The sequence below is a fragment of the Macaca thibetana genome, chromosome 3 (genome assembly GCF_024542745.1).
Source record: "Macaca thibetana thibetana isolate TM-01 chromosome 3, ASM2454274v1, whole genome shotgun sequence".
In the NCBI taxonomy this organism is placed as follows: Eukaryota; Metazoa; Chordata; class Mammalia; order Primates; family Cercopithecidae; genus Macaca; species Macaca thibetana.
The window spans coordinates 14,669,186-14,695,741 of NC_065580.1; the positions used below are offsets into that span (position 1 = coordinate 14,669,186).

The 26,556-nt window shown below is 38.7% G+C and overlaps 2 protein-coding genes, 1 non-coding gene and 1 pseudogene across 4 annotated transcripts; all 4 read right to left on the reverse strand.

Moving 5' to 3' along the window:
* Positions 1 to 5,060: 5,060 nt before the first annotated feature.
* Positions 5,061 to 9,869, reverse strand: LOC126951029 (olfactory receptor 2A1/2A42-like). Its single transcript, XM_050784910.1, has one exon. It carries the CDS (start codon positions 6,633 to 6,635, stop codon positions 5,703 to 5,705), a length of 933 nt encoding a protein of 310 aa, XP_050640867.1. The 5' UTR covers positions 6,636 to 9,869; the 3' UTR covers positions 5,061 to 5,702.
* A 2,815-nt stretch (positions 9,870 to 12,684) lies between these two features.
* On the reverse strand, positions 12,685 to 14,392 carry LOC126951026 (olfactory receptor 2A7). Its single transcript, XM_050784909.1, is given in 1 exon segment — positions 12,685 to 14,392. A coding segment is annotated over 1 exon segment (957 nt). The 3' UTR covers positions 12,685 to 13,435.
* A 7,319-nt stretch (positions 14,393 to 21,711) lies between these two features.
* LOC126951777 (U6 spliceosomal RNA) lies at positions 21,712 to 21,814 on the reverse strand. The gene has a single exon (XR_007724641.1). It is a non-coding gene; the product is annotated as a U6 spliceosomal RNA (small nuclear RNA).
* A 437-nt stretch (positions 21,815 to 22,251) lies between these two features.
* Positions 22,252 to 24,877, reverse strand: LOC126951024 (cTAGE family member 15-like; annotated as a pseudogene). The gene has a single exon (XR_007724340.1). The product of XR_007724340.1 is annotated as a cTAGE family member 15-like (transcript).
* Between the last annotated feature and the right edge of the window lie 1,679 nt (positions 24,878 to 26,556).

Sequence of the window (26,556 nt, forward strand, 5' to 3'; positions counted from 1 at the left end):
CGTTGAGACAGGGTCTTACTCTGTCACCTAGGGTGGAGTGCAGTGGCGCAACCATGGCTCACTGCAAACTCAACCTCCTAGGCTCAAGCAATTTTCCCATCTCAGCTTTTGAAAAGCAACTGGAACCACAGGCGTGTGCCACCTCACCTGGCTAATTTTTTTTTATGTTTGAAGTTTTTTGTAGAGACAGAGTTTCACTATGTTGCCCAGGCTGGTCTCAAACTCCTGGGCTCAAGCAGTCCTCCTGCCTCAGCCTTCCAAAGTGCTGGACTACACATGTAAGCCATTGTACCTGACCTTCACTTTTTCTTAGGAACCATAGATTTAACAATGAGTCTCTATATGATTAATATTCAAAGTGTGGTCTGTGGATCCGCAGCATCAGCAAGGTATGAGAGATGATAAGAAATGCAAATCTCTGCCTATTTCATTTGGACCTGTTGAATCAGAACCTGTACTTTTGCAAGATCCCTGAATGATTAACATACACATTGACATGGGAGAAACACCGGTCTACATTATCTAGCAAAGAGTAAAGAATAGTCCTACAGGTCAGTGATGGCAGTGCTCACTCTGCATACCAAGGACACCATGGGGGCCAATTTAAGGTGGCGCATGAACTGACTTCCACTCCCAGAGTGTCATCTGTATCATTTTCAGTAATTACAGCATCTAATACTTACTCTTTTGCAAGAGAGAGGAGGGGAACACTCTCTCCATGGCTACTGTGTCAGCACAATCACGTTGTGTCATACTATAACTATAGGGTTTGGCAATTTGGGACACTCTTTTTGAAAGACCTGTAACCTTTGTTCTATATAATAGGAACAAATATTTATCATCCTAGTTTTATATTAGCCTCAAAATATCCTCTCTGAATGTGTTTACAGTTTCTCTGTGGCCACTGACAGATGAGATGTATTTTAAATATTCATCTCAGAAGAAACTTTTGCAAAAGCTGAATTTATCTGGAGCTAAAAGTGATTACATTGACTGCCACTGTATTTAATTACATATTTTATGGAGATCCTTTTTTAAAAATATAGAAGTGTGGACTACATGATTACTCATTTATTTATTTAGTCAACATTTATTGAGTAACTACTATGAAACTGGCCTGGTCTAGCCACTGAAGATACAAATATCAATAGGCCCTTTCCAAAAGAATGATTCTCAGTTAATGTAGAGTAGATTGACTGGACTACAGTTCTGTTTCTACCACTTGATATTTCTGTGACATTGAGTAAATTAATTAATTCTCTAAACCTGAATTTCCCCTCTATAAATGAGAATATCATTAGTACTGAATTCACAGTGTTGATGTGAGGATTATATAAAAAATATGTAACATATTGTCTCATACGCAAGTGCTAAGTAATTTTTAAGCTACAATTACTTTCTACAATTCTGTGTTCTACAAATAAAATTATTTTTATTTCTATTTCTATTTTATTTTATTTTATTTTATTTTATTCTTTTCCGAAATGGACTCTTGCTCTGTTGCCCAGGCTGGAGTGCAGTGGTGATCTCGGCTCACTGCAACCTTCGCCTCCTGGGTTCAAGCAATTCTTCTGCCTCAGGCTCCTGAGTAGCTGGGATTACAGGTACATGATACCATGCCTGGCTAATTTTTGTATTCCTAGTAGAGATGGGGTTTCTCCATGTTGGTCAGGCTGGTCTCGAACTCTTGACCTCATGATCCGCCTGCCTCGGCCTTCCAAAGTGCTGGGATTACAGGCGTGAGCCACCGCACCCTGCCCAAGGATTTTTAAAATATAGAAATCAGAAGACAGTTTAACACTGATGATTGTATCTAAGTACTCAGCAGATAGTTAAAGGTGCATGAATTGGTACAACTAGTGCTTAGTGAGTGTCTACTAGTGCTAGGCAAAATGCTTGTGTTACTGATAAATGAATGAACAGATTCCATTTCCTACTGTTGCAGAGTTCCCCATCTTAGGTGTGAAATTTGATACCTACCTGAGCAATGTTGTCAGGTAAACTTTCAGGTAAATACTACCCAAAAGATTATAACCATTTTAATATCAATAATGAAACTGAATTCCTTTGTCTTGGGGCTGTTTTTAGATAAAATACTATAAAACATCCATTTTAATTCTCATCAGTTGGTAAGGCACTGTTGTAACACTGCAGTGTCCATCTTCTCTTTCAGTGTTGTCTGTTTCACTCTCCAGCTCAACCCCAGAGTCCTCCCACCATGCATCCCTGACCCTTGGAGTCACAGTTCTTTCTTGTGACCACTCTCCCACTTTTTTCACATCTCTGTTTAGAGTCAAGCTGCTTCCTTTAGAAGATGTATACCCCTTTCTATCCAAAGCTGAATATCCATAGTTTAGTCTTAATTATGTGTTTTGTTTCACCGTCACGAGTTCTCTGATCTTTATCCTCAGATATGCTCTATAGAGTCCATGCTGTATAGTGGTTATGGCTGTAGGGTCAGGGATCAGATTGTCTTAGTTCAATCCTGGACTGGGTACTTGTTAGCTGTGAGGTACTGGGTAAGTTGCTTAATCTCTCTGTGCCTCAGTTTCTTTATATGTAAGGTAGTGTATTGATTATCTTCTGACTCAAAGTGTTATTTTGAGGATTAATTGAGGTAATACATGTAAAATTCTTAGAGCAGTGACTGGCACAAAGTAAATAAGCTCTCAGTGTGTGTGTGTGTGTGTGTGTGTGTGTGTGAGAGAGAGAGAGAGAGAGAGAGAGAGACTGACTATGGGTGTCTTGGTTCTGGGTCTTAGCTGAACTAAATAGTCAGTCTCAGTGAGAACAACCTTTAATCTCATCTTCTTCATGTTCTGCATTTGTCTAGAAGTCCAATGCTTTCATGTGACTCAGCACATAGGAGTCACCATCCAGGACAAGCAGCCTCTCCTGCATGATCTCTGGTCCTCCATGCCTTAGAGAGAACAGATCAGCTCCCTGTGGCATACATCAGATTGTACAGAAACCTTCCTTCTTTTAACACTTCTGCCTTGGGATACATTTACCTTATCCTTTATTTGATAGCATAGATATTAAAATTCTACATTGATGTGCTATGTACAGAGGCTGGGAGCCAGACTGTCTAGGGAAAAGTCTGACACTTGCTGCTTTCTGGTTTGTGCAGACATAAAATAGTGACAATAGGACCTTCTTCCTGGATTTGTTATGACTAAATGAAGTGACCCATGTAAGTGCTCTTAATATGTAGCATATGCCATTGAGTGGTGAGTCAAAATGTTAGCTATTATTATGAAAACTCATTTTGTTTTTTCGTTTAATAAGTTCTACCTGGGTATCTTCAGTCACAGGGAATAATGAAGAGTTGGGTGGAGTACTTGTTAACCCCTAAGTGAAAGGCATACACTTATTTTTCTGAAAAATTGTACAGACTCTCATATAGTAAAATTGAGAAAGACCCTGGAAGCAAGTGGCATCCTAATCTTAGGGAAGGTTAGAAAGTAGAATTTACAGGTGACACTTTGGGAAGCCACCTAAAATGCATGGGGACCCATCTCTAACCATTAGATTTGTAGCGAAGATTTGTTAAAGAAAATTAAAATGGAAACCAGACATGGAGAATCACTTAGATGATTCAGGCTGGGTTAGGTCACTTTTCCTGGAGCAGGGAAAGCCAGTTAGGCCTCATAAGTGACCTAACCCAGATTTATTTGCAAACACAAGTGAAAATTAACTTGAACTATTTCTTATAAATACTTGTATTAAAGCAAAATGAAATTTAAGATTAACCTATCAGAAGCTGCCAACTAAATTATATAACTAGAGACTTTCCAGCAGTATAGGCCAATTAAGGCAATTGTATAAAGGTAACCAATCGAATATTTGCTTTAGTTCCGTGGTTGCCCTGTGAAAGCCCTCCCCTTGTATTCCCTTGGTGGAGCCCACGGACCACTTACAGTTTGGAGCTGTCTGATTCATGAATTGCTATTTGCTCAAGTAAACTCTTTAAAATTTTATTGTACCTCAGTTTACCTTTTAACAGGACAATAGATTGGATCAGCAAAAATAACTTTACCACCATGGTTAAAGAGCTAGCTAGATACCAACACTGTCTGGTGAAATTTCCTTTTTCAGGGGTAAGACATTCTAATGAGGGAAATGATCCACAACTGGACTAACCAAGGTGGAAGAGCTGATGAAAAGACACTGGAGAATCATGCTTAGAGATAGATGTGCATATGTACAATACACAGCTCAACACTCAGTATTTTCTGAAGAAGCCATAAACAACCTAAATAGTTTTCTTGGTTGCTCATTTTCAGCCTTTTCAACAGGAATGCCCAGTTTTGCCTCTTTGCCAGCTATTAGCTACTGAGTTTACCCTGAACTTTGTAAACACTGTTCACTGTTCCCACACGATCTGTAGGGTTCTTTTGCTTCTCTTCTCTCTTTTACCCTATATATCTTCTTTTTCTTTTCCTTTTTTGTTTTCTTTTTTGAGACAGTGTCTCCCCCTGTCCCCCAGGCTGGAGTGCAGTGGCGCAATCTTGGCTCACTGCAACCTCTGCCTCCCAGGTTCAAGCAATTCTCATTCTTCAGCCACCAGAATAGTTGGGATTATAGGCGTGCACCACCATGCCCAGCTAATTTTTGTATTTTTAGTAGAGATCCAGTTTTGCCATGTAGGCCAGGCTGGTCTCAAACTCCTGGCCTCAAGTGATCTAACCACCTCAGCCTCCCAAAGTGCTGGGGTTATAGACATGAGCCACCGTGCCTGACTTATCTCTTCTTTTACGTTTGTTGCTTCACTCGGCCTACTAGTTAACTCCTGTACGTGAGTTAATAATTTTTACACAAAATTTCTCGGTGCATGCATCACAACTAACTAAGTACCTCTGAATTGTTATTTAACAGGGAAAGTGCAATTGTATGAGAATGGACAAGTGTGCTGCTGGGTTGTGGGAATCACTTCTTTGGCTGAACCTTTTTATTTTCTTTTAAATCTTATGACATATGCTATTAGTAAGTTTATATAGTTCGGTGTATTAGTCCACTTTCGCACTGCCATAAAGAACTACCCGAGACTGGATAATTTATAAAGAAAAGAGGTGTAATTGACTCACAGTTCCACATGGCTGGAGAGGCCTCAGGAAACTTACAATCATGGTGGAAGCCAAAGGGGAAGCAAGGCACGTCTTACCATGGCAGAGCAGGAGAGAGAGAGAGAGAACAAAGAGGGGAGTGCTGCACTTTTAAACCATCAGATTTTGTGAGAACTCATTTACTATAAGGACAACAGCAAGGGGGAAATCCCTCCCCATGATCCAATCACCTCTCACCAGGCCCCTCCCCTGACATGTGGGGATTACAGGGATTACAATTTGACATGAGATTTGGGTGGGGACACAGAGCCAAACTGTATCATTTGGTTAAAGAAGTAAGTGGCCTGCATTTAACTTTTGGGACTGGGATAATGAATTAAAATAATTTTTTAGTTTACAGATATTAAAGTAATTGTGAAATAAAAGAAAAAATCATCTGATAAAACCACGTCTCATAGAAACCCAATGAATGCAACATATCTAAAATTTTATCTGCAAAAAAAGAGAAAAGGCTTGCCCTTTTGTCAGTAAAGCACAGATAAAGAGAAAGTAATAAACTTTTCTGGATCGATGCAATAATTGGGCATCAAGAGTGCAGGTGACAACGGAGGTTGGCAGTTCAAATGTCACAGCCTATTAGGAATGACTTTCCTTGCACAGTGCTCTTCTCAGGGCACCCTTGACCTCTATGTTCCTCAGGCTGTAAATCAGGGGGTTCAGCATTGGGTTGAAAAAACTGTAAAATAGAAAAAGGACCTTCTGCAGCTCCTCAGGATGGCGGGACTTGGGGGCCATGTACATGACGATGGCACTGCCAAAGAAGAGTCCCACCACACAGAGGTGGGAAGAGCAGGTGGAGAAGGCCTTTCTGCGGCCCTCCCCAGACTGGATCCTCAGGATGGCCACCAGAATGCACGAGTAGGAGACCAGCACCAGGCAGAGCGGCCCCACCAGGATGAACACACAGGCTGCAAAGATGACCACTTGGTTGAGCCAGGTGTCAGCACAGGCCAGCCTGAGGACAGACAGGATTTCACAAAAGAAGTGGTTGATTTCATGAGGCCCACAGAAGGGCAGTCTTAGGATGAGAACCACATGGACCAGAGCCAGGAGGGAGCCACATGTCCAAGAAGTGATGGCCAGGGTGATGCAGACTCTCCAGGTCATGATGACGGAATATTGGAGAGGGTGGCAAATGGCCACATAACGATCGTAGGACATCACCACCAACAGGAGACATTCGCTATGTCCAAAACTCAAAAAGAGAAAGGTCTGCATCATGCAGCCAGCAAAAGAGATGGGCTTGGCTGGATGCAGGAGGTTCACCAGCATCTGAGGCACCGTGTTGCAGGCATAGGTGATGTTGACGACAGCCAGGTGTGAGAGGAAGAAGTACATGGGGGTGTGGAGTCTGGAGTCCAGTGAGATGAGCCCCAGGATAGTCCCATTCCCCAGTAGGGTGAAGACATAAAACAGGGAGAAGAGCCCAAAGAGGAGCATCTGAATCCTTGGGTCCAGGAGAAATCCCAGCAGGAGGAACTCTGTGACCGTTGTCTGATTTTTCACCATTTCACTAGTGAAAAAACTAAACAAACACACAAACAAACAAAAAAACAAGTAACTATGTGACACACTTTTTAAAAAGTCTATTTTATTTATTGTTTTATAAATTTTTAGTTTGTGGAAAATTGTTAGTAAATGTCTTCAATAACTCATTCAGTTATACATAAGTAAAGTTTTACTTGAAAACTTGCTGTTAATTCAGTCCTTCATATTTGTAACAATTGCTATACCTGAAATCCCAAATGCAAGAAATTATTTTTCGAATAGAAAAAGGGTAGCTAACTTCAGCAACAAGAATTGCAATATACTATGTAAGTAACCAACAGAAAGAAATTATTGACAAATCAGTAATTCAGTTTGGCACTTGACAAATGGCAGCATCAACGAATTCACAGTAAGATGCTTAGCCTGTGAATTGGTGGTGTGCTGAATCGATGAATTTGTCTTCTTGACCTTGGATCTTGGATCACAGTTTCCTTAACGAACTTCAACATGGTTTTTGGTGCAAACATTTGTCAGTGCCATTGCAATAACAAAATAACTCGAGGCTTATCTACTTTACTGAGATTAAAGTGAGGAAAGGCACTGTTTTTGGCCAGTGCCTAGTTTAATTGTTGTCAATACCAGTTGGGATATTAAGCAGTGTTTCCCAAGGATGTAAGAGACAGACCTGCACTCTGAGAAATAAATTTGTGAAACTCACATGTAACTGATGAGAATAACAATCTAGAGGTGAGAAACACTACACTTGCAGGAAACATGTGAGTGGAGAGTTTAAGGAGCTTCCAGAAGGCCACTGCCGGTGCTTTGATGAAATCTCTGGGAGGCAGAGCAGAAGAATGTGATTCATTCAGTGAGCCCAAGTGTAGTCAGTTGTATGGTGTGCCTGTCTGGAGAAAGACTGTAGGAAAAAGAAGGCAGGTAACCAATACGGAGTGTAGTCATCAGGCCAGAGGGGCAGCATTTGGCAATGCATCCTTAATGACATTCAGGGTAAGGAAAAAGGGGAACCAGCTGCCCCAGGATCCTAGTCACCTGGTGATTCTATGTCTACAGTCTGGATAGATGGTTTGGGTAAATAGCCCTAGCTAGTAAAATCTCTAATTAGCCCCTTTTGCTCTGATTTCATATTCATCAATTAACTGTTAGGTAATAATTTATCTTCTTGAGCAGTTATTTCTACAAAGAAGAAATGTGTTGAGTAGTAAAGTTCTTGGCTCCTTTTGCAGTCACATTTTGAAGTTTAAATAAACGAATGTTTAGGTATTCTGGCTTATGCATTTTCCTCTTTTGATTTTGGGTAGTGTGATGCAGTTCCTGAACAAAATTCCTAAAGCTGAATCTAAAATGTGAGGACCAGACTCTGGGTCAAGGAAACCTCATTGAAGCAAGAATTGCGGAAAGAGACAGATCCTTTCTAACAGCAACAGATGAGATATCTATTTTCTTATAAGCATTATTGATAGGTGATCAAGTTACCTTGACACAAAAATAATCTAAATAATATATTAAACATTCCTCACATGTGACCAGAACTTACTAAATTTTAGGTTGATAGTAAAAATTTCTCAGTAGGCGCCGTCACATGCACCTGTAGTTCCAGCTACTTGGGAGGCTGAAGCAGGAGGATAGCTTGAGCCCAGGAGTTCCAGGACAGCCTGGATAACATTGCAAGCCCTCATCTCATAAAATGACATAAAATAAAAAATTCACGTGTTTATCAAACTTTCTAAATTTATTTTTTAAACTCATAAGGCATAGAAAAATATTTGACTGTGAAAGATGTATACAAACCTACCCACTTATAAAACAATAATTTCCTTTCTCAATTTTTCATTTCCCTCAAAAGAAAGACATAAAGGAAAAAAGAAACACAGTAAAAACCGTGATTTTTTGAAGCCAACTGAAAGACAGGTGTAAAAGAAGGAAAATAAGGTACCTGATAGTCTGCGTATTCTTTCAGAACAGCAGTCCTGTTTGATTCAGTCTTGATTTCTTTTAAAGAAATGGAGGGGGCATGTTCATTTTTATATCCCTTTAATTGTGTATATTAATACACATTTGTCAAATGACATATACATAAATATAAGCAAATGAATTAATAACTAAGTATTGATGTCCTTATATTAGATCTGGTTTCTTTTATAGTGTAGTCTCATATAATTATGCCAAGTTTAGCCCCTTCCTCCCAAAAGAAATAAAATGCTACAGTTCAGAAGAATTTCATCCCTAATGATCTGAATTAAAATGAAATTTTAAAAATGTGTCAAGAACAACGGGAGGATTCATAAAGTGTTTAAACACTTGAATTTTGAATCACTTCTCTTTTATCTTTTTTTAAATTTTATTTGATACCTATGTGATATACTTAATGTTAATTAAAGACCATCAAGAGGAAACCAAACAGAGTAGATTTCTAGGGAGTTGGAAGGAATGGACTGGGTGATTTTGCTCTACCCTGACACACCTTGTAATTCCAAATGTAGCTTTCAGGCACAGAGATGTACATTATATATGTACAATTTCAGAATTTAAAAAATGACAGATTATCTGGTTAATACATGGTAAGGAAACTAGAATTTTAAAGTAAGTATCTAAGAAGGCATTTGCTTCTTTATATATAAGCAAAACAACATAACTTTATGGAACCCGCATTTTAAAAAGCAAATCTCAAAATTTAATGATCTGTCCGGTTCTTTTCTAACATTTTGGGCATGGGTAAAGCAGAATCGCTAAAGTGATTACCTATAGTTAATCTGTAGCTCATCTGAGCTGCAGGGCTATTTACTTGTAAGTAACAAGCGAGAAATGAAAACTGACTTATCTTATTGCTTACATAGTTATGAGCCAAGACTTCGCAAAGTTGTCTTATGGAGTCATAGTTGATAATCTAAGTAAGTTTTCTGGATATAAGAACTATCGTGGGCCATGAAGAACTGAGTGTCAGTTTCATGTAACTACTGTCTATTCAATAATCTGGTAAAGGCTGATAACAATTGATCCTACTCTTGAGTGCTTCCTGTGAACTGGGCACTGGAGGAGCACAGTGTAGCAAGTTGATGGTTCTGAGCTTGTGAAGATTTCATTGTGAAGATGTGCCTTGGGAGGAAAAGCAGAAATACATAAAAAAGTATACATTAAACAAAAATCCTATAAAAAGAAAACTTAAGGTATTATTAATTATTACATCATTTTCCTACTTTATTACACCACCCTTCTCACCTCAGTTCTTTTTCTGTACTCTTTCCATGTGCACCACAAAAACTTATCCTCCAGTCTATGGAAAATCTAATATTTATACATATTTATTTAGTACATTCCAGATGCCTTATGCCCTCTTTAGTGCCATGCTCAATTTAAGATAAGACACTGATTTAGCATCATTTGGGTTTATATTCATTGCACTAAATACATTCTCATAGATTAGCATGTATTGTGACTGTACTGACAATAATTAAATGCATAAAACAGCTGACATGTATTAATTTTCCTGAGATGTAACATCCCTCCATAATATACTGTGCTATACTTTCCTTTGGCTGGGAAAATTATTTCGTACATTTTAGCGAAATCTAGGAAACAGCAATTTCTGACTTCTTTTGTGAGTGTCATCTTTCCCAAATAAATCTCTATCACATAGATATTTCTTCACCAAAGAAACATATATAGCCAAGTCCTAAACACTTTTACATAATTTGCACATCAAATGTGCATCTATTTTTTCCCTGGAACCACTAATATATAATATGAATGATGAGCATATATGTTTAGCCGTAAAAGAAATAATTTACTTCCCTTCTCAATACTTAATAAAAAGCGTCAGTAACAGAGTGAGAGTTAACCAAAGCCTAGGAGCTACAACATGTCTAAGAGGAATTCATGGTAAAGTAAAGAAAGGCAATCTGATTAGCTCCCACATTTGGACTCAAGGATCTCAGAAGGGTGAAGCACCTGAAGGTTTCTGGGAGTTTCAGTGGGAGCTGCAGAATCTTTGCTTCTGTTTCTGATTGAAAATGTATGAGAATCCTCAGCAAAGGAGGTGTTATTCTCTGATGGGCTCCGTCTGGTTGGCAGTTCAGGGCTCTCTGTAGGGACTGGGCTATGAAACCTCCTGCATGCTCACCTCCTGAGGGAAGGAGAGGCAAGACAATTGTCATTTTCTATTTCTGTTCTTAACCCCAGCAGGATGCACAATTAAGAAACCCAGACAGCCACAGAGCACACCTCTGAGACAACATCTCTCATTACCATCCCGGAATGCTTGGCATTATTTGAATTTCATGAATACCCAGATTGCCCTTGTTCCCCAATCTCCAGATGGTTCAAGTGAACCTGTCAGGAAGCAGGAACAGCGTGGCAATGAGTAAGCTCCTGGTGTGAACCTCTGGAGCTCAGCCTCTCTCTGATGTAATCTGGGTTCCTTGTGTGGCAGCAGAAATGGGAAGAGAGGACCTGAAATATGAGTTGATTCCAAGTGACCCTCTAAGGTTAGAGAGGCAGAGAGCAGACAAGGAAATCCAAAGTGTCCCAATGGGGCTTATTAGAACCTACCCGAAGGAAACGTTTTTCTAGGGGACAAAACACCAGTGCAAATCCACTGCTGGAAATGTTTCCTCTAATGTCTATTATGAAATGCAGAGATTTTGAGTTCAGCTCCTCTCGGGAGGGGAGGAAAGAATCCTCTCCAAGGTAGCTTCCTCTAGCAGTTTCCTGCCTCTTGTGGGATGAGAAGATTTCCTGTCTAAGATATTGTCACATTTATTTGTATTTTGCTGAGTTCTTTTCCTGGATGTGAGGCAGTCAAAATGTTATTTGGAAATCTCCTATCAGTCAGTCATGCAATTTAGAAAGAAGTTAGTTCCATAGTGTGGTCTCTGACTTCCTAAGGTTTAGAATAAACTCAGAGGACAATCTGGCACAGTTATTAAGGTTTGAGAGTATGCCCATCTGTGCTCTGACTACACATCCACCGCGAGAAGAAACATACATGTAAGGACACCAAAAATACTATATGGAAATCTTGTTGCACAGTAGGCCACCCATCATTATTACAACGTTTCTTTTTCTTTTTATGTTGCAGGGGACCTGCAGAAAATATAGAAATCAGGAAACTCACATACAAAAGAAAAAGTTAGTAGCAAATGGAAACAACAGTTATAAAAATATAATATGGTATATAGTATAAAAATTATACTATAGTCTACTTTTAACCTATTTTATGAAAAGTATGCCATAGTATAGTTTTTAAACTATTTTTATACTATATAAATAGTATAAAAAGTATAAAATAGGCCAGACAGGATGGCTCATGTCTGTAATCCTAGCATTTTGGGAGGCCGAGGCGGGTGAATCAGCTGAGGTCAGGAGTTCGAGACCAGCCTGGCCAACATGGTGAAACCCTGTCTCTATTAAAAATACAAAAATTAGCTATGCATGGTTTCACGCCCCTGTAGTCCCAGCTACTCAGGAGGCTGATGCAGGAGAATTGCTTGAACCTGGGAGACAGAGGTTGCAGTGAGCCGAGATCGTACCACTGCACTCCAGCCTGGGCGATAGAGCAAGACTCCGTCTCAAACAAAACCAAACAAAACCAACCAAACAAACAAACAAAAAAAACCAGTATAAAATAGTTTTGGGACATAGTTTTATATCTAACATGATATGACACTCACTTATTGTGTAAAAATCTATTTTACGATATAAAAGTAAATTCATCGAACTAAGACAATAAGAAATTAAATATAAATGTTTAAGACCAAACTTAAACCTAGAAAAAAACATCATCTCAAAATGACATGTTTCCCATGGCATAGGAAGCTGCTACGACTTTTAAGTGTGTAGGTGGTGGATTTTGAAATCTTTCTACATTTTTCTTTTTTGAGAAATTTGGGTTTATCTTGAAAACCCTGAGTTAGAAAAATTAGATTGATTTCATTCAGTGGCAAATACAGGAAGATGTATACTGAATTATATTTTTTAAAAATTTCAAACGTAGAAGATTGTGAGGTTGAATGAGGTCACCTCCTGAAGCTTCTATACTAGGAATGCTGATCCGTGATGGACAGGGTTCGATTTATTTTCTTTAGATGATCCACCGTTGAACAATAGAGACAGGGTCCCTCACGGTCTGTATCCAAACAGAGCCCAGATTTTTACAGACTGATCGAGGCATAATGCTCAGACCTACATCTCTTTAGAGGTTCACTTTGCAAGGAAAAAAATATTGTTCTGCCTTAGAAGGGGGCTGAAGGAAGTATTCACAATGAGTCAATTAATATCAGGATCTCCTGTTCCAGGAAACTCTTACTAAGTATTACAAAGGAAATTTTATGTGCTCACATAAGTTTAGAAAACACTGGCTTAAAGCTGGAATAGAATTATTCTTTCCTAGAGAAGTTTTTACAGCGTTCACTGTGCTAATATGAATTGTGATCCCTAGACAGAGGCATCTGATGGGAAGTAAGTCTCAAACTTCTTTGACCACAGAACTTACTTTTAAAGTTCTCTGAAGGGACCAGTGTTTTGAGGAAAACATTCTGGGAGCTATGGGACTGGATCAAAAGCTAATGAGGATATTGTAAGGGGTATTGTCCCGGTGTGGAGAAGCTGCAGCATGACCTGAAGAGATACATTTCTAGAATTCATCCCACATCTGCTGAATCAGTCATTTAAAGATAGGGCAGGAGATAGCTCTGTTTTAAATAAATGTCTCACATAATTCTCATGTCCACTGAGGGCAGAGGTCACACCAGTACAGAGTTGGGTTAAGAACTGCCCAACGATGTAACTAACTTCCTAGATCACTGTCAGTCACAATGCCATAATCCTCTCCATAAAGCCCTTTCTACTTCCAGCAGTCTCTTCAAAGTATTCTTCACTTCTGAGTTCCTAAGACTATAGATAAGGGGATTGAGCATGGGATTGAAGAGGCTGTGAAACAGCAGGAGATATTTCTTCTGCTCCTTGGGGTTCCCATATCTGGGTCCAACATACATGATAATGGCTGTGCCATAAAAGAGTCCAACTACACAGAGGTGGGAGAAGCAGGTGGAGAAGGCTTTCCTCTGACCTTCCCTTGATTGGATCTGAAGGATAGCACAGAGGATGCACATATATGAAACTACAATAGTGGACAAGGGTCCCACCAGCCCAGAAATTGCTCCGGCCAAGACCATGTTCTCATTGATGTGGGTATCGGCACAGGCAAGTTTGAGAACAGCCAAGATTTCACAAAAAAAGTGATTAATTTTCTGGGGCCTACAGAAGGGTAAAGGTAGAAGTAACACAAGATGAATCAAGGATAAAACAACTCCAGTGGCCCAGAAAGTCGCCACTAGGGTGATACAGACTCTTCAGGTCATGATGGCCAAATATTGGAGGGGGTGGCAGATGGCCACGTACCGATCATAGGACATAACCACCAGGAGGAGACATTCTGTGACAGCAAAAGTGGAAAAGAGAAAGGTCTGGGTCATGCAGCCTGCAAAGGAGATGGGCTTGGCTGGATGCAGCAGGTTCACCAGCATCTGGGGCACTGTGTTGCAGGCGTAGGCGATGTCGACGACCGCCAGGTGTGAGAGGAAGAAGTACATGGGGGTGTGCAGTCTGGAGTCCAGTGAGATGAGCCCCAGGATGGTCCCGTTCCCCAGCAGGGTGAAGACATAGAATGGGGAGAAGAGCCCAAACAGGAGCATCTGAATCCTTGGGCCAACAGGAAATCCCAGCAGGAGGAACTCTGTGATGGATGTTAGATTGTGTCCCATATCCCTATGACAGAGGAAATCAAGTTAATGCTCATGGTTTAAGAGAAGTGTTTAAAAACAGATTCATTTTAACTTGTTTGGCACTCTTTGGTGAATTAGAAAAGGGTTCACAGGCAGCTGCAGTGAGTTTTTGTGTTTTTAAATGAATGCTTAAAGACCATTTGGTAATGCTAATAGAAATGTTTAAAAAATATATGCAGGCCGGGTGCGGTGGCTCACACCTGTAATCCCAGCACTTTGGGAGGCCCAGGCAGGCGTATTGCCTGAGCTCAGGAATTCAAGACCACCATTGACAAGACGGTGATACCCCATTTCTACTAAAAATACAAAAAATTAGCTGGGCGCAGCGGTTGCACCTGTAGTCCCAGCTACTCGGGAGGCTGAGGCAGGAGAATTGCTTTATCCCGGGAGGGGGGGCTTGCAGTGAGCCAAGATCGCACCACTGCACTCCAGCCTGGGCGACAGAGCGAGACTCCGGCTCCAAAAAAAAAAAAAAAGAAAAACAAATGCACGCACACACATACATAGGTTTCTTTTTTATTATGTTAACTTTTTAATAAAGGCTAAAATTTCAAAATAAACATGTCACATATTAATATATTCTTTTGTTCTTATTTTTTTTTTTTTTAAATGGCTCAGTCCTCTCAGGGATGAATATCACATGTTAATCTAATACACAGTTTTTGTTGGATCTAGTGAACTATCTCATATCCTTCAAATAAATTCTTCTTTTCCTTGGTCCTATTATTCAGAGTTTTTCTCTACTGTGTTTCAGAAACAATGAACACTGATTGATACACATGTCAAAGTCTTCAAACCGCATTAGGTTTAATCTTAAATTGGAAGGTTTAATTAAGGGCAGGCTGTACTAAGGTTAGACAACCGTCAGCCAAATACACCAGTGGTCATTCACCTCTTACACTTTCCACTCTTGCACTGATCATCACCTCCACAGCAAATATCTCACAAAATCTTTTCATATCCAAGTGTTAAGACTTATTTTTTAGCCCAGAATCTAATTTTTTGTTATTTAGTTTTCCACAATATTTAGATGAGCTTTTATGTGAATGACTGAATAGATTTGCACTGTGTCATTATCTAAACATGAAAACAGAATCACTAAGTTTTGTTGGATTTGGGCTTACTATTGATAAACCCTCTGGCATACATAGTTTTAAGCATTGTCTATGCAGGCGATAGGCAATAGTTAGATGAATTTATGAGGAATGCTGCAGAAACAGTCTCTGAATTCTCTGATTGAACTGAGGCCTCCTTGATCTCACAATGAAAATGTTAGCATAAGCATGCTATTGTCATTTTTGCTTAAATTTTATTCTCATTTTTAATGTAAAATTATATCGTCTTGGAGATAGCAAGGATGAACAATAATCCTCCATTTAAGTGTCCATAAGATTATAAATTTAATCCTGCAAAACCAACTAAAAAGTATTTCATTTGCATTGGACTTTTCCTACCACCATTCCAAGGATAAGTGTCATGCTTATGCTGAAGAAAATAAAATGATTTGCAGTTATTTATTGATTTCTTCTCATTTATTTCATGTTATCCTGGGATTGGATCTAAACTTTGAGCTCCTAATCATTGCTCAGATTGTGCGGCCTCATAAGATTATGTATAATAAGTAAACAAGCATCTGTACACTTGTTAACCTGATGAGCTTCTGTATGTGACACTTTAAGCCTTTTTAAAAATAAATTGCTGGGCTATGCTAGGTGGCTCATGCCTGTAATCTAAGCACTTTGGGAGGCTGAGGCAGGAGGTTCGCTGGAACCCAGAAGGTCGAAATCAGCCTGGGAAACATAGAGACCTCATCTCTTTCAAAAAATTGAAGAAATAGTAATTATACGAAAAAACAATTTTTAAAGAAAGAAAGTGCTGGTCTTTTTTGTTAATGTGAAACATTTACCAGAGTCACTTGCACACAGATATTTCTTCAACTTTAAAAAAAGCTACCAGTCAAAATACCGTGAACATATTGGTTGCTTTAATGTATGAATATACTGCTGGATAATATGCTGATATCTATTAACATATTTTACTCATAGTATCCTATTATCTAAAACTGTTGGTGAGCAAAATTTGAGCACTAAGAGAGTAGAAATGTACTTTTGCATGATATTAAAGTGTGACGGTAAAAGCAAACAAACAATGAAAATGACATTAAATTATATTTGACCAGAACTCACAAAGGCAGTTAGGAAATCCAGGTGTCTAGAGATGATTGCTGTGTAAGAACGTAGATAATCTTCATACAGAAAAGGCAACCATTTCTACAATGTGGCTGAGTTTACTGATGGTGCTGGGAACTTTGCTGCCCATCTGAGAACTGCCAAGGAAGGCTCCTGCATCTTCAAGTGCTTTTGAGAAGGGAAGGTTTTATTAATCATCACCTCCGCAGAGTACCTTCCAATTGTCATGAGAGCTTTGTGTAACACATGAGAAAATAAAGGCTTCACTTGCACCAGCATGATTTCCATAGAGACATGAAGAACCCGACCACTGTTATTCTTCTAGGGGCAGAGAACTGAGCCTCTGTCTCACTCTGTCTCTGAGGAAGCCACAGTGATAAAGAGATTGAGATTAAGGCAAGAACAGAAAATGTCTTTGTAACTGAAAGGATACATATGTTATCTAAAGTAATATGCTGGGACCACGTGGCTATGACAGCTACCACAATATGTGAATTTCTTAGAGTTTCACCAATATTTATGCTATTCCTTCCCCAAACATTCAGAAAGCACTTGGGAGATGCAAAGATCCATGCCTAGGTTTGTTTGGCAGTAAAATAAAATCTTGACATGAATTCCTGCAGTCATTTCTTTTAGTGTAGTCTGCTTTCCTAAATACTCAGAAGCTGGTGAGAGAATAAACTTGAATTCCAGGGTTTTAATCATTAGATCTTTTTAGATAGAAACTCAGACCCTTTATTTTTGAGCACCAATCTGTAGATGTTGGAGATTCGTTTTAAATAATCTCTGGGGCTCATTGACCTGTCTAGAAGAAGAATGGATAAGGCATAAGGATTGAGCAAAATTTACTTTTCAAAATTTTCCTTTTTTTCTTTTTTTGACAATGTCTGATCCTGCCCTTATGGGAAGGATAAAGCTCTGTAAAATCACAGGGCCAGCTCCTGTTTTCTGAACCCTTTCTATGGATGGGGATGAATCTATGTATTCCACTTATCAGAGTAGGTTTACCCTCATGGATTACATTTGAGGTCCCGCATCTGAGTGGTTGACAAATTGTGCCAATATAGCTAGCCTAAGTGTCCTTGTATTAGGCCTGGCTTGTTTACAAAGTTATCAGCTGGTTGGAAGGACCTAGGAGACTGTATATGTAAGCTGAGAGAGAGGCATCAGTGACATAGGGATCTGTACCAACTGTTCATTCAGCCTACTTTTGTCTTTTGCATTTTTTCTTGCCCTAAAACATATTGCATCCATTATAAAATAGATGGTTGCTGTGACCATTCAGTCTTATGACTTGGTAGGTCTAATAGCACTTCAGCTCAAGCTGGACAACTCTGGATTTATACTTACTTGACATGCCTTTCTCACTAAGCTTAATAATTTCTAGGTTTCATTTAATGACTTTCACTTGAACATTTAGAGGACATTGTACAGTGTTTAATTGGCTTAGTTTCAATTTTGTTGTGTGTCAGGGACTAGGGGGGCCAGAAGAGGAAGAGAGAGAGGGAAATGACCAGTCGGTGGAGCAATCAGAACAAACACAACATTTATCAGTTAAGTTTGCTGTCTTATGTGGACGTGCTCATGCTGCCCTAAAACAATTACAATAGTAACATCAAAGATCACTGATCACATCATCATAACAGACATAATAATAACAAACCAGTTTTAAATACTGTATAAATCATTAAAATTTTGACCTAGGACACAAAATGAGAACATGCTGTTGGAAAAATGGTGCAGATAGACTTGCTTGAGGCAGGTTAGCCACAAAATTTTAGCCCAATGGAAATGCAGTATCTATGAAGCACAATAAATTGCAGAACGATAAAATGAGTTATATCTGTATATAGAAATAGAATTAATTTGATTGTGTTTATGTTAAATTCTGTGACCTTAATGGACTCACTTCTTAATTTTAGGAGGTTTCTAAAATAGATTTGTTTGGATTTCTATGTAGACAGTCATGTCTGTTGTAAGTAGGGACTGTTCTCTTTTTTCCATCCTGACCTATATGTCCTTTATTTTCTTGTCTTATTGCACAGTGTGTAACTTCCAGCACTGTTTTGCATAAGGGTGATAAAAACAGATATAGTTCCTTTATTCTTGATTTTAGAGAGAAACCATTCGGTTTTTCACCACTAAATATGATGTTAGTATAGCTATGTCCTACATAACACTTTGGTCAGTGATGGACTGCATATATGAGAGTGGTCCCACAAGATTATAATGGGGGTGTAAAATTCATATTGCCAAGTGATGTCTTAGTCATGATAATGTTGTAGCACAATGCATTACTTACATGTTTGTGGGATTGCTGCTGTAAACAATCCTACTGCACTCCCAGTGTGATATAAAAGCAAACAACTATGCATTTTACTATGCATTTACAACATTCTACTAAACTTTTTGTCGTTATTTTATTTTATTTTATTTTGGAGATGGAGTCTTGCTCTGTTGTCCAGGCCGGAGTGCAGTGTTGCAATCTCAGCTCACTGCAACCTCTGCCTCCTGGGTTCAAGTGATTCTTGAAGTAGGTGAAATCAGCCTCACAAGTAGGTGAAATTACAGGTGTGCAGCACCATGCTTGGCCAATTTTTTATGTTTTTGGTAGAGATGGGGTTTCACTATTTTGGTCAGGCTTTTCTTGAACTCCTGACTGCAAATGATGTGCCTACCTCAGCCTCCCAAAGTACTGAGATTACAGGTATGAGCCACTGTGCCTGACCTTTGTCATTATTTTAGTGTACTCCTTTTACTTATAAAAATGTTAACTCCTAAACAGTTTCAGGCAAGTCCATCAAGAGGTATTCCAGAAGAAGGCATTGCTATCATAGGAGACGACATCTTCATGCATGCTCTTACCTGTGAAGACCTTTCAGTGGGACAAGATGTTCAGGTGGAAGACTGATATAGATGATCTAGATACTAGGTAGACTTAGGCTGATGTGTGTCTTAGCTTTCAATAACAAATTTTTAAAAAGTAAATAATTAAACAGTTTCACAAGTAGAAAAATGTCTGTAGAATAAAGATATAAAAAAAGAAAACCTTTTGTGCAGCTTCCTAATATTTGTGTTTTAAGTGGTGTTATTACAAAGTAGAATCAAATTATGATTAAAAATTAAAAAGTTTGTAAAGTAAAAGTTATAGTAAGCTAAGGTTAATTTATTGTTGAAGAAAGAAAAATGTTTTAATGAATTCAGTGTAACTTACGTGTACAGTGTTTATAAAGTCTACAGTATCGTACAGTAATATCCTAGAGCTTCATATTCACTCACCACTCACTCATTCACTCACCCAGGCAACTTTCAGTCCTGTAAGCTCCATTTATGGTAAATGCCGTATACAGATGTACCATTTAAAAAAATCTTTCAGGTTATATTTTTTTACTGTGCATTTTATGTATTTAGATATGCTTAGATACATAAATACCATAGTTGGTGAGTTTTAGCAAATTGTTACCATAAATGTAACACTTAATTGTATTATAATAGCCTATAGTATTCAGTACAGTAATACGCTGTACAGGTTTGTCACCTAGGAGTGATGGGCTATTCCATATAGCCTAGGTGTATAGTGGCTACTATATATCCCATCTAGATCTGTGTAAGTACACTCTAGGACGTTCCCACAATGACAAAATCACTTGAATGCACATTTTTCAGAATGTATCCGCATCGTTAAACAACACATGACTCTATAATGTTAGGTTTTTGTAGATGCTTTTCATCAAGTGGATAAAGTTTCCTCTATTCTCGCTTTATAGAGTGCTTTTATCATGAATGGATGTCAAAATGTGTTAAATGTTTATTATGTATCAGCTGATATAATGTAACTTTCCTTCTTTTGTTTGTTAACATGGTGGATTATTTTGATTGACTTTGTGAGATTTAATCAGGCTTGTTTTTCTGGAAACAATCCCCTATTGGACATGGGTCAATTTTGAAAAATATAGTGTAGAAGTCTATTTGTTAAGTAAATTGAACACATCTTTATATATATATATATATGTATATATGTGTGTATGTATATATACACACACACTCTCTCCTGGTTTTGGTATCAGTGCAATAATAGCTTCAAAATATAAATTGGGAAATGTTCTTTTACTGTTTTCTGGAAAAGATACTGTAGAATTGGTGTTAACATTTTTTAAAACCTGTCAGAATTCTCCAATGAAACCATCTAAACCTAGAGATTTCTTTTTTGGTAGTTTTAAAATTATGAATTCTATTTTCTTAATGGTTATAGAGTTCTTCAAATGGTCTATTCCTGCGTGGTGAGTTGAGTTAGTGTGTTGCAGCAGGAACACTGCATTTTGTCTCTTTTGTCTAAGTTGTCTAATTTATGTGTGTGGAGTGGTTTGTAATATTCCTTGATTGTCCTTTGTGATGTACGGTGTCTGTAGTGATATCGCCTGTTTCATTATGATTTTTAAAATTTGTATCTTTTCCTTTTAATTTCTACTTGAGTTTGCTAAATTTTATTAATCTCTTAACGGAGCTATCTCTTTGTTTCATTGATTTAACTATTGTTTTTCTCTTTTAAATGTAAGTGTTTTCTGTTCTTATCTTCATTAATCCCCACCCTCTACTTGCTTTCAGTTTATTCTGCTCTTCTTTTTCTAGGTTCCTGAGGTGGAAATCTATTGCTCACTCGAGACTTTTCCTCTTTCCTAATGCATGCATTTATTGCTATAAGTTGGCTTCTCAGCACTTTGATATGTCACAGTTTCATGTTTATCCAGTCCAATGTATTTTTAAAATTTTCCTTGAGACTTCTTCTTTGACCGATAGATTATTTAGAAGTGTGTTTTTACATTTCCAAGTGTTTGGGAATTTTCATATCTTTTTTATGCTGACTTCCAATTGGATTCCCTACAATGATTTTTGGTTTTCACCTGCTCTGGATGATTACTATCTCTTAAATTTGCTGTGGTGAATTTTAGGGCCTAGGATAGCTCTATCTTGCCATGTGTTTTGTCAGCACTCGAAAAAATACGTGTATTCTGCTGTTGTGTGGCATATTCTGTAAATGCCAAATAGATTCTTTTGGTTAATGGCATTTTGAGTTGTTTTATATTCTTGCTGATTTTTTCCCCTCTTTTTAAAAATATGTAACGCCTCGCAAAATTTTGTGTAATCTATATGCAGGAGCCGTGTTAATCTTGTCTGCATCATTCTAATTTTAGAAAGTGCTGCCAAAACCAACACTCCTTGCTGATTTTCTGTCTAGTTCTGTCAATTATTGAAAAAGGCATGAGGAAGTTTCTAACTATAATTGTGGATTCGTCTATATCTCCTTTCAGTTCTGGCAGTTTTCATTTTAAAAAAAATCAACTAAAATGTATTTAATTAAGCATAAAGTTACTTTCTCATTTATCTACAACCACAGTGAATACAGTTCTTGGCATGAAGACACAGCCTTTACCTTCCCACCTGCGAGATTACACATATAAAACTCCCACTGTTGTTGCTATAGTAGTGGATTAGTTCCCGCGATTAAACGTTATACGATCTAGAATATAATAAAATGATTTACTCATAGATTTGTATTTAAATCATCTTTATTTATAAACTACTATACTAAGAACTATAATTCCTTAAACTTCAATTTGAGAAAAGTGTAATCACTGAAGTAACAGCCGTTACTTAAACTGAAAATGAGATCAGTCTAAATTACTTTTGAAGAGAGCAAAAATATTGTCGGGTTTCTTGCTGTGGTTCTGGTTGTTCAGTAGCAGGCTCCTTGGAAGGCGGAATCAACCCTGAAGGGAACTCGCTTCTACCTTCAGAATGTGGGGTTGGGGTAAAATCCAGGTCTTGGGTGAAGGTAAGGAGGAAAACCCCTCGGTGGATAGATGTTTCTCACTGCAAATGGAGCACGTGGTGGACCTGGGAAATCCCTTGGTGGACAGTAACCTCGAGAAGCTCCAAACATGGTTCCTGGAGGAGGTGGGGGGAAAGGAGGTCCTCTTCTCATGAATGGGCCTCTTGTATTCACAGGAAACGATGGACCTCTGATTGGAGCTAGAGGTGGAGGAACAAAGCCGGTACCGGTTGCTTTATTTTCAGCAGGGAGAGATGAATCAGGCACATTTAAATTACCAGGATCATCTTTGGCATCATTTCTACTGGATTCCATTTCTGAAAGCATTGACCCATCCATTTTATCCAAAGAAGGCATATTAAAACTTCTGAGTCCTGCTGGCCCAGATAGTCCATCAGAATTAGAATAAAATCTGTCTTCCCTTTGTGGAGGAAGCGCTGAATCAGGATGTGATTGTCCTGGTGGAGGAAACGTCATCCTACGGTCCTGTTCCCACGGAGACGACAGGGACCCAGTGTCAGGAGGAGCCCTGTGAGGATCGGTTAACGTATCGCAGCCTGGTTCTCCTCTTTCATTGGTAATCTGATGGTCCAGAGGATTCCCTGGGCCTCTTGGGCCTCTTCCTCCTCCCTCCGGAAGCACAGGAGAGGGTTTCAGTGGACCCTCCAACACAGTTTGAGGAGACAGAAAAGCTCTCGTTTCAGATGAAGGCTGACCCAATGGTGAGGGACCACATGGGGAATGCTCTCTGCCAAATGCTGTATTTGAAACATCAGGTGCACGAGGATCTTTTTCTAAAAGCTCAAATTTAAACTCTGTTTCAGTTAATTTTTGTCTGTTGTGAGCATTTTCTTTCCTTAAATCATTGAGGTTTCTTTCAGCAGTCTGAGCTGCCAACCAATTATCATGTCCTTTTTTCTCGTAGGAAATAACCTGCCTTTGATAAAAATTAATAGTTCTCTTCAATTCTTCTTCAAGATCTTTGGCTAGCTTTCCATAGGTCTCCAGCCCTTCAGTGGTATGGCTGATCTTTTTTTGCACTTTAGAAAGTTTCTCTTCTTCCTGTATCCGGGAATTTTCCTCTACTGTCAATTTCCTGTGGAGTTTCATTTCATTTTCTTGATAGAATTCAGTCATTATTTTAAGTTTCTGTTGAAGCTTCTGATTCTCACTTTCAAAATACATGTTTTCTGACTGCAAAGATGCTTGTTGAGTCTGAAGATTTTTAATATGCTCTGTAAGCTCTTCCTTTGTTTTGTCAACTTCAGATAACTCCATAATAATGTGGTTTCTTTCCCCTTCCGAGGTTTTCAAAGAAACATTTAACTTAGCAGCATGAATCAGTTTTTTCAAAGCTCCTGTTGGAGGATCATCTAAGTAAGCACCATTTTCCGATTCACCGAACACTTCTAATTCCGAGTTATCATCATCCGTTATGTCCTCTCCAAGCACAGCAGCCCGATCTTTCATCTTTAGCAAGCGTCCAGTCAGAGTCTTGATGTGATTTTCTTTATCATTTAGAACTTGTTCTGCGTGTGCTTTGGAGTCTTCAAATGTTATTTTCTGTTTATTAAGTTCACTCACTTGTTCTTTCCATACTTCAGCTTCTTGCAAAAGCCGCTTCTGGCTTTCCTGAAGTTGAGAATTTTCATTCAAAGCATCTTGTATTGCTATCTCGCGTCGTTCTTCACTCATGTTAAAGATCTTGCAGATGATTTTGGCTTCTGCCTTTTGTGATTTCAGGGATTTTGACTCATTTTCTAGAGACTGTATCCTTTTTGAGATATCCGCCATCAATTCATCTTGTTGAGAATGTTTAGATTTCTCTTCTTTGAACTCTTTTTCTAGACAGAGGATTTCATCCTCAAGTTCAGAATTGGACCTGTTCAGCTTTTCACAGGTTGCCTCCAAACTTCGTGCTTCTGCTGCCGCCTTCTCAAAGCTGGCATCCTCTAAAGACGACTCTGCTTCATAGGCTTCGTACTCTTTTTGAATAAGGCTAAATTTTTCAAGTAGTTTACATTTTTCTTCAATTAGTCCAGAAAGCGTTGCAGCAAGTTGTTTTTCTCTTTCCACATAAAGCCGACTCCTAACGGATCTAAAAGCTCTCCACAGAAAAAGGGGAACAGCAAAAAATCCAACAACGGCTGCACATACCACCAGTTCCCATGGAAAACCATAAGGATTCGAATATGGTCTCCTACTTTCAGGCAGTGCTGCCACAACCCTGCGTAGCTCCTCCAGGACCAGCCTCAGATAGGGCTGAGGGGTAGCGCCGGGCTCCTCCATAGCGCCGAGGCTGCTCTGGGGTCTCCGCAGTAACACTGGCCACAACAAGCGGTGGAGAACACGCAGCCTGGGGTCTGGAATCCGAATCCGCACGCGGCCACCAAGCGGAGCGGACCACTGCAGAGCCGGCTGCGGAGGGGTTTGGGAACGCGGGCACCCCACAGGCCTCACAGGCCCATGCTGCTGTCCCCTCATCCCCCCTGCCCCCTTGTTACACTTTACATCCTGAGGCAACGCAGGTCCCATCCTGATCCGCCTTAGTTCTGGCAGTTTTCACATGACATATTTTGCAGCTCTGTTGTTTGGTGAGGACCCTTTTAAAATCGCCGTTTTCTTCATGGATTAAACCTTTGATCATTATATAATCTGTCTGTTTCTGGTAATTTTCTTTGCTTTATCTGATATACATACAGGCACTCTTGCTTTCCTTGTATTAATGTTTGTGTAATATATCTTTTTTCATCCTTTTAATTTGGCCTGCCCTGTATTGGTAAATTTCAAGTGAGTTTCTTGTACACAGCATACAAGAAATATATACGAAAGAGTCATTCTTTTAAATACACTCTTCTATTATCTGTGTCTTGGTAGACCATTCATAATTAGTCTAATTATGGATATTTTAGCGCATAAGCCTGACTTTTTTTTTTTTCTGTATCAATTCTTGTTTCTCTGTTTATTTTTGATGACTTCCTGTAGGTTATTTGAATATTTGTTTTAGAATTCCATTTTGTTATTCATAGTATTTATAGCGTGTCTTCTTTTTTATAGTTGTTTAGGTTGCATCTTATAGCTTAGTATATATTCCTTTATATATACATTATCACACTAAATGGGTGTCATCTGTATTCCAGTTTGAGTGAAGTATAGCAACCCTCTGTCATATTATGCCTCTTTGCCCTCTCAAATTTGTGGTATAATTGTCTTACATACATTTAGAATAACACTAGGCAATGCTATGATTTTTGCTTGAAACATCAAACATAATTTAGGAAATTAGATTCTGTGAAAATAAAGTGAGCATTTCAGAGCTGCCAGAAAGAAATCTGACACATCCTGTTTTGTCTTTCATTTTTTCTTTCTTCCCTTTATATTGATCATAGATATTATGAGGCTCTATCTATTAACTCCAATATCTGGATTCTCTATGAATTTGTTTTTAATAACTGATTTATTTCTCATCAGTCTTCTTTTCTTGCTTTTTTGTATATTTGGTATTTTTTTTAAAGTATGCTGAATTTATGGCTAATATAATATTGAAATACTCAAGAATTTTGAATTTTTTTATCTGGGCAGAAGTTGTAATTACTTGTAGATCATCTTGCTGCTCTCAAGACGTAGTTTTAAGCTGTATTATGGTAATGATATTTTATTTTCCTCTTAGAACATATGCCTCACTCCTAGGATACTGCACCTCTCCTAAGATAATTTTTAGAGTCCAAGTGAGTTTCTCAGTTGTTTACCAACATTTCCCCATCTGGCTGGATCTGAACTCCAGTAGCTTTCCAGTAAATTTTCAGTCCCTGATGATCTCTTCTGCTTTCTGTATGCCAGCCGTTGTTTTCTACTAGGTCTCCTCTCTTCTTAACCAGCTGTCACATAGCTAAGAAGTCACAGAAGGACCAAAATGGCATCTACACACCCATTTCTAGGTTCTTTCTCTCTCCCATATGGTACATTGACCTCCAATTCCAAACCAATTTAGCAGCTTTGAACTCTATTCATTGCTTCTTTTGGTTCCCAAGACCACTAACCCCTGGTTGGGTCGCATTTTCCTGTACCAACGTCAGGAAGGTGCCTTTCTGGAAAATCCTGGCAAATGTGGTACAAATCTCACG

Excerpts from the sequence above, each read along its gene's own strand:
- LOC126951029 (XM_050784910.1), bottom strand. The coding sequence starts at position 6,635 with ATGGTGAAAAATCAGACAACGGTCACAGAGTTCCTCCTGCTGGGATTT.